At 34.9% G+C, this 8,563-nt stretch overlaps 2 protein-coding genes across 2 annotated transcripts in view; one reads left to right on the forward strand and one right to left on the reverse strand.

The window, feature by feature from the left end:
- Window positions 1–699, forward strand: part of LOC105132742 (cinnamoyl-CoA reductase 2-like) — a 2,406-nt gene extending 1,707 nt beyond the window's left edge. The window contains exons 4-5 of the mRNA XM_011036413.1: window positions 319–422; window positions 519–699. Of these exons, the coding sequence (XP_011034715.1) occupies window positions 319–422; window positions 519–699 (285 nt within the window). The remainder of the gene's footprint in view (window positions 1–318; window positions 423–518) is intronic.
- A 6,080-nt stretch (window positions 700–6,779) lies between these two features.
- Window positions 6,780–8,563, reverse strand: LOC105132743 (metal transporter Nramp6-like). Its single transcript, XM_011036415.1, has 3 exons — window positions 8,399–8,563; window positions 7,605–7,700; window positions 6,780–7,331 (listed from the first exon to the last, which is right to left on the reverse strand). Exons 1-3 carry the CDS (start codon window positions 8,561–8,563, stop codon window positions 6,993–6,995), a joined length of 600 nt encoding a protein of 199 aa, XP_011034717.1. The 3' UTR covers window positions 6,780–6,992.

The raw sequence follows: 8,563 nt of genomic DNA on the forward strand, positions 1-8,563 counted from the left end.
AAAAAAAACATTGCAGATTGCTGCCTTATTTTATTTTATTTTGTTGGTTTCTTGATGGTATCGTGGGGCAATTGTTGTCCCAATTTTGACTTGTATGATAATCTTGACCAAAAATGGAATCCCCGGTGGCATAATTTTTTGAATCATCAACAAATTAAGAAAGCCAAACGATTTGACAATGCTGGTGCAGCAAAAGGGCCCTCACCAACCCCATCGTCTTTGTCATATTTGGACCAAAATGGGTTCGCTACGATTGGTGCTGCATAAAGTTAAATCTTGCTTTGTTCTGTATTTTCAAATTTTGTCATGGAGAGTTAGGAAGAGGATTATTGGGTCCTAAATCCTAATCTCATGCAATTATATGCTACAGGACCTTTTTGTCTAGTTGTAGTGCTTAATGAGCTAGTGAATATTAATATTCTGTAGAAAAAAAACCTACCAAGTTTGCAGAAACAATTAATTGTGCTGTGTTTTTTTTTTATTAATCTTGAATATTTTGTATTGCAATGTATTTGCAGGTGTTCAGATGAGAAGAACCCTAGAAAACAACCCTACAAGTTCACAAACCAGAAGATCAAGGATCTGGGCATCGAATTCACCCCAGTGAAACAATGCCTGTATGAATCTGTTAAGAGCTTGCAGGAAAAGGGTCACCTTCCAATCCCTAAACAAGCTGAAGACTCTGTGAAAATTCAATAAGGCCTCATGTGTGGTTGTAGTTGTTTGCAAAATACATCCTAGGGAAAAGAATTTAGTAAAGAAGAATGTAGAATGCCAGTGTTACTGTCTTCTAAGACCTCTAATTGTCTTCGCGCTTACATTAATCAATATGTTAATCCCCTAATTAATCAATTATTGGATTTAACTTTTGAGTGTTCCACTTTTTTTTTTTTTTTGAACTCCAAGTCAAGTTGGTTTTGTCAAGTCAATTCATGATCTAGTTGATGCGGTCAAACCAAGTAAGACTCGATAAAATGAATTGTTGCAATATCATAGTTATACAGGTTAATTACCTTAAATATCATAAATATCCTGGTTATACAATTTAATTATCCTAACTTAAATAAATAAGATAATATATAGCAAGTAAATGATCGATTTTATAATAAATATTAATTCAAGTTTTTATACTAGGTGATTCAAATTCAAGAGGGTTTTAGGCTATCTAGGCTATACTATACTAAACAAAAATAAATGATCGATTTTATAATAAATATTTAATTCAAGTTTTTATACTAAGTGATTCAAATTCAAGAGGGTTTTCAAGCTATCTAGGCTATACTATACTAAACAAAACAAATTAATCTAGTTAAATTAAATAAATCCAAAATTTATCACAAGAAAAATCTTGGTTTCAAGTAAATCTCCACCTACAAATATTAAAACTGATTACTGAAATGATATGTCTATTTATATTATGAATATCTATCTTTTCTTAACATTAATCACTTAACCGATCCACAATGTAACTAACCTTAACCATTAAATAACCACAATATGTGCACTAATAATTTAAATTATTGGCAGCCTTAAGAGCTATATAAGTTGATAAATCTTAAACAATATAAGTGTCTGTAATATATTTTTTTTTTATCAAATGTAAAAATATTATAGATAAAAAATACGCCGAGGACTAGCAATACAAGAAAAAGGTGTTGGGAAAACTAGAAACAACCGAACACCAATTTACCCGGATCAATTTAGTAGAATATAATTCACAATTCACAAGTCCCAATTCTTTCTCTCTTTGTACAGTAAAACAGAATCAAACAATACCTCTTCTTCTCTCTTTTCTTCTTCTTCTCTCTTCTATTTTTTAATTCTGCCGCTATAATACCCAAACCATATTAATTTTAATATCAAGAGATAGCCATGTTGTCTCTTGAAAATTAATATAATGATGTCGCCATCACATGAGATGGGACCACATACAGTAAAAGGAAACAAAGTCTCTTGAATAAAACATAAACAAGACAACTTGCCGAACAGAAACAAGAGGGAACAGGCTCCCCTGAACAAACCATAAGCAAGCTTGCAGAAATAGAACAAGCAAAGGGAACAGAATCCCTTAAACAAGCATCAAAAACATATGGTAAGTACATAAAACGTCCATACAGCATCTCTAGGAGACTAAATAGTCTGGACAGTGGGGAGAGAACCTCACCCAAACAGACAAAGCCCCGACAATGCAGCAGACAGCAACATAGCAGCAGCTTCATGTTATGAGGCCAGTCAACAGCAGACCATCCCTGCAGAAGAACCAAAATGGAACACGAGCTAGAAATTGTGGACAAGGGGAGAGATCCTCACCCAAGCACACCCCAAACAATGCCCCGTAGCAGGCAGATCCCTGTACCAGGCAAACAGGAGAAACCATGCACATATCATCACCTGCAGACCAACCCTGCCACACAACAGTGTGCTACTAGGATAGACTCCATCCAACACTCTCCACTGGGATAGTAGAGCAGCGACAGAGAACACTATATCAGTAGCCCAATCATGAGGGGAGAGAGCCTCACCCAAACTGTTGGGATCCATAGCAGCGATCGAGAGAGGACAGCCGAATCAGACTTGCAGTAGAACCAAAATGAAACAAGAGGCATAGTGTATGGACAAGGGGAGAGAACCTCACCCAGATCCAAATAATGCCCCACAGCAAGCAAAGGAAGCCTTTGCGGCAAGCCAGTAGCGTCCAGCGACCCAACCAGCAAACATAGGTCTGCAAACCAGCACTATAGCAGTACCCTTGCAAACCATATCATGTCAAGGACAGAGTCCAGCAAATCAAGCTGCAAAGAGCAGCACCCAATTCCAGCCAGCTTCAAGAAGCACAGCATACCAAGCTGCATATAGCAGCAACAAGCTAACTAACCTGCATAAAGAAGGAAAGCTAGCAGCATAATAAGCAGTCCCAGGACATACAGTCTAGAACCAATACCAGCCCCAAGAGGGCAACATCACAGCCCTACTTCAGCAGCAAAGATAGAGTAGAAAACCCAGCTGCAGCCTAAGAGGCACAGCAAACAAGCCCAACAATGAGGGGAGAGAGCCTCACCCAAACAGTTGGGATCCATGGCATGATAGAGAGGCAAGCCGAATCAGACCTTTGCAAGAAACCAGTAGCATCCAAGCTACGCAAGCTAGTAGCAGAAGCAAACAAAAACAGGGTACATCCTGCATAACACAGCAACAACACCTAAGAGGTGATCCAAGTTCATGTCCAGTAGCCAGTCTCAGAAGTAGCAAGCCACACAAGCACAAGACTTGCAAGTGCAAGCATCAAAACTCATCAACAACTTGCTATCAGCAAACCAGAGTCCAGCAAATCTCCAATCCTATATCAGCAACAACACCCACTAGGGGGTTCAAGGTCATGTCCAGCAGCCAACCATAAGAGCCAAGAGAACCCCAGCATCAAACAACAAGCCACTCAATGCACACAACCAAACAAAACCTCATATGCAGGGCAACAAGGAATCCCAACAAGCCAGGCCAAAGAAGCTCAACAGTCAACAGCTTGTGAAGAATTCAAATCACAGACCACCCAACACAAAAGCAGAGTAGCCTAATCAAATAATCCAACCAAAAGCAAAGCATGCTATGTACTAGCTGACCAGATAGCTATCAGCAAGTAGTATACACAGAGACAGCAAGCAAAGCAGACTCCACCAACTACAATCAGCAGGAACAGGAGGACGAGGGAACCAGACCCAACATTCCAATACAAGGTTCACACCACTGAAAGACTGTAGACCAACTAAGCATGCCCTTGGCTCTAGTAGACAAACATCATTGACAGCTAATTGCAAGACAGAAAGCAACAACAGCAAATGCTAACACTGAGAAAGACAGAGCAGAGAACCAGCAAGAAGACTGGATGCAGGACAGTCCATGGGCAATGAATGTTGGAAGATTTTGTGCATAATTAAATTAAAGAATAAAATCATACATAATTAAATTAAAGAATAAAATCATACATAATTAAATTAAAGAATAAAATCATACATAATTAAATTAAAGAATAAAATCATACATAATTAAATTAAAGAATAAAATCATACATAATTAAATTAAAGAATAAAATCATACATAATTAAATTAAAGAATAAAATCCTCACTTCCTGTTGCATGGCAGTTTTCTGATCCTTCATTCCTATTCATGCCCACAATAAGAAAATAAATGAAGAAAAGGGTTTTCTGTCCTTATTATAAATATACTAAAAAAAAACATTGCAGATTGCTGCCTTATTTTATTTTATTTTATTGGTTTCTTAATGGTATCGTGGGGCAATTGTTGTCCCAATTTTGACTTGTATGATAATCTTGACCAAAAATGGAATCCCCGGTGGCATAATTTTTTGAATCATCAACAAATTAAGAAAGCCAAACGATTTGACAATGCTGGTGCAGCAAAAGGGCCCTCACCAACCCCATCGTCTTTGTCATATTTGGACCAAAATGGGTTCGCTACGATTGGTGCTGCATAAAGTTAAATCTTGCTTTGTTCTGTATTTTCAAATTTTGTCATGGAGAGTTAGGAAGAGGATTATTGGGTCCTAAATCCTAATCTCATGCAATTATATGCTACAGTACCTTTATTTTGTAGAAAAAAACATACCAAGTTTGTAGAAAGAATTAATTACTGTGTTTTTTTTTATTAATCTTGAATATTAATATTTTGTATTGCAATGCATTTGCAGGTGTTCTGATGAGAAGAACCCAAGAAAACAAAAGTACAAGCTCACAAACCAGAAGATCAAAGATCTAGGCATCGAATTCGTCCCAGTGAAACAGTGCCTGTATGAAACTGTTAAGAGCTTGCAGGAAAAGGGTATCCTTCCAATCCTAAAACATGCTGAAGACTCTGTGAAAATTCAATAAGGGTTCATTTATTAGCAGGTTACAAGTCCACGCATCAAGTATTGTTGCAGTTGTTTGCAAAATACATACTAAAGAAAAGAATATACTAAAGAAGAATGTCAATGTCAATGTCAGAGTGCAGGTGTTACTGTCTTCTATATGTAAAGACCTCTAATTGTCTTCGTGCTTAGACTAATCCTTTTATAACGAATGTTTTAATCCCTAAATTAATCAATTAGTGGATGTAACATATGAGTGTTTCGCTTGTATTTTCTTCTTTTTGTTTTTGGTTGTTCTTGCTGTTTAAGTTTAATCCAATTTCAATATGGAATCAATACCATCTCTGTGGCTTCCCTTGTTTTGAGAATTGATTATCCATCATTATTCAAAATAAGGTCTAAAACTCGAATAAAGCTTATATAAATAATGATAGTTGCATGTACAGGTGATCAGAAGATAATTATCCTAATATAATTAATTAAGGATGTCAAATTCTCTTACTTTTATTCCCTTCCACAATCGCTAGGATGCTTTCTTGTGGAAGATGAATCTGAAGTCTAAATCAAGGCTGAGTAAAAACTGATAGGCTGTCTCATATCATGGGCCTCATCCAAAGCTCAGACAAAGGTGGTGGTACTCACTGGGAAACTATGATTTCTAGTTTGCGAATTATATTAGTTTCTTACAACTTTAACTGACATGCTCTTTGGTCAAAGGTATATATATATATATATATATAACATGCAGCAGCTCAAAAATAAATGAAATTAAATACAATAATAACTCTTAGAAACCCAAAAATGTTCATGTTTCAAAAGAAACTAATGATAGTATTGCACTCTCATTTCATAAATCAGACCCTCTCTCTGTTCAAAGAGAAGCTTCCGTTTTTTTTCTTCTGAAAATCCTTGTTATTTATCCGTCAATATTCTTTTATAATAAATTATAAAATAAAATATAAAGAACATATTTACTTGTGACTTAAAGCAATACATTTCGCTTAATGTTTTTATTTTTTATTTTACCGACACTGAAATTAAATAGAATTGCGTGATATAAATGCTTTTTTTTCTAAAGAGCCTTTTTAATACTAAGATGTTTTGCTTATCTATTCCATGCATTTATTATCTTTTAGAAGTTATTTGATCATTTTATAATATTTTGATAAAAAAAATCAACTTGTTTTTTATCAGTTAATGCACCAGAATTTTAATGGTGAGAATAACTAACAATCTTTTACATTTTAAGTTTATTTATTTTTATTTTTATTTTCTATTTTCTTCTTTTATTCATCTATTTATTTTAGTATAATTTGTTTTCACATTTGAAATTTTAAAAATATATTTGATTTGAAAAATTATTAAATTAATATTTTTCTCAATATTATTTATAATTTTGATATGCTAATGTGTGTGTGTATCATTCAATGCATTTTAAAGTTAAAAAAAAAATATAACCATTTAATATTATGATAGCAACTACTTTTTATAATATTTTAATTAAAAATATATTAAAATAATATTTTATTTATTTATTATAACTTATTTTTTATATTAAAACATCTAAAAATCCTAAAAACACTCTTAGAACAAAGAAAAAATTAAAATTAAAAAAAAAAAACTCAACTCATAACAAAACATACATAATGCTGTGTTGACGTGGTGAGGTCAAGAAATCCCCTCGTTGATTTGCCGATTTACCAAACATGTTGGCAGTCATCAACCCATGCATAAAAAATGTTGAACCCTACAAGATTATGCATGTTAAATCATAAATGTATCCAAAAATATGTCATGTATTTATTAGCCCAGTCTATAAATAAGTTCATCTAGAAAACAAATTATCCATTGCCACACTGAATTTTTTTTGCATTTCACTTTGTTCCACAGAAGAAGTTCTGCAAGAGTGGATGCGAGAAAGAAATGCGCAGTGACATGCTCTCTGAATATCTCAAGCTCAGGGTTTATTCAGCATAGCTGTTTGGTCCACAAAGATGTTCTGTCATCACATAACAACGCTAAGACAGAAGCAAATTGTGGATTAGAAAAGGAAATAGATTATAACCTCGTCTCTACTGTTATTTCAATCACTAGAAGTTAGTGACCTTGAGATATCACTTGCCCTATGATTTACAAATCATTTGCATTACTCCTCCTCTGAGGCAACTGCATGCATGCTATGTCTTCTCTAGGGAGACTGTACACTCCTGAATTACCAGACTCGTTGGCGATTCGTGGGTTTTCAGATGTCAGTGCTACAAGATGTGTAGCCTCCTTGTTTCTACGAAACACCAAGTATACAACCCCAGCCAAATACACTGCCATGCCCAAAAATCCAAACATTCCAAGAAAGATGGCAGCTACAAGCTTTAGATGGCCATGAACAATAATCTTGATGAAGCTAGATGCAAGGTAGTATATATTTATTGCCATCATGAGAAAACCAATGACCCAAGTAATACATGAAATCTGCAGAGGAGGATTGTATTAATTGACGATTAAAAATAAAATAAAATGGTATATATGCAGAATGAACACAACATATTACAAGCAAGGCATGCGAAGACAACTGTTTTATTGGATATTATAAATATTTCTTTGATGATCGTATTGAGATATTTTCAAGAGTAAACCGTGCTGAAGATAGTCATGGCATTCTGAACCCAAATTGAAATCTTCAAATTTAATGCTGAACAAAACTTAAGACAAACAATGTAAGCACTGATCAAGTAAAGGTGATACCGTAGTTGAGTTGGCATATATCCCCATCTTGGTTTTGCTACTTGTGAACTTGAGAAGTGGAATGAGAGCAAAAGGGAGCTCAAAAGATAGAATCATCTGCAATACAGCATGAAAAATGAGCTAGAAATGCAAAGAGACAACAGGAGTTTTTACCCTGATTTCTATTGGACTGGAAAACAACAGAATGAGATTACAAAAAGATTGCCTTTTTTCATTTACTAAAAGCTGGACTTAATGTTCACACAAGAAGGCATGATTTCCAGAGAACTGCCTTCGGTATGAAACAATGTGCATTATAACTAATGGCTCTCTCACACAAGATCGCATTAGATGGTAGAAATCAATCATAAAAACGGAGCCATTAAAATGAAAGACATCCTAAATGTCAGCCATGTTAAGATTTTATTTCTAGATAAAAATATAATTCACTGACATGATTGTGCATGATGTTATGATCTGAGACTTGTGAAGCATCACCTTCTCCCATTTAGTACAATGAGCAGGGAAATATATTTAAACCATATTTAAACCACCACAAAAGCAGTATTTTTATTGCACATCATCATCATAGAATATCATTACTTCCCAAAGAGAGAGAAAAAGGCAACATTCCGAAACATCACTGACTCGACAAGCGAAATTAAACACTGAAACTGCCACAAGTTTAAATTTGATGTTACTTTCTGCAATCGCTCTTGCTGTGTTTATATGCTGTCCACTGCACAGATATAGATCTGAGAAATAAATGAATGTATTGTTCTGAAAACATAGTATTTGTGTCAAACAGGTCATACCGATGCAATAATGATCAGCTTTCCAGCCCCGGCAGAGCCCCCAATGATTGCAACAATTAAACTAGGGACTATGGCTAAGCTTCGAGTTAGGAAGTTCCTTAACCATGGTGTCAATCGTAAATCAAGAAATCCCTGCAGGTGGTTGTGGTTGTTTGCAAAATACAT

The sequence above is a fragment of the Populus euphratica genome, unplaced genomic scaffold (assembly GCF_000495115.2).
Source record: "Populus euphratica unplaced genomic scaffold, PopEup_1.0 scaffold87.1, whole genome shotgun sequence".
NCBI classification, from domain to species: Eukaryota; Viridiplantae; Streptophyta; class Magnoliopsida; order Malpighiales; family Salicaceae; genus Populus; species Populus euphratica.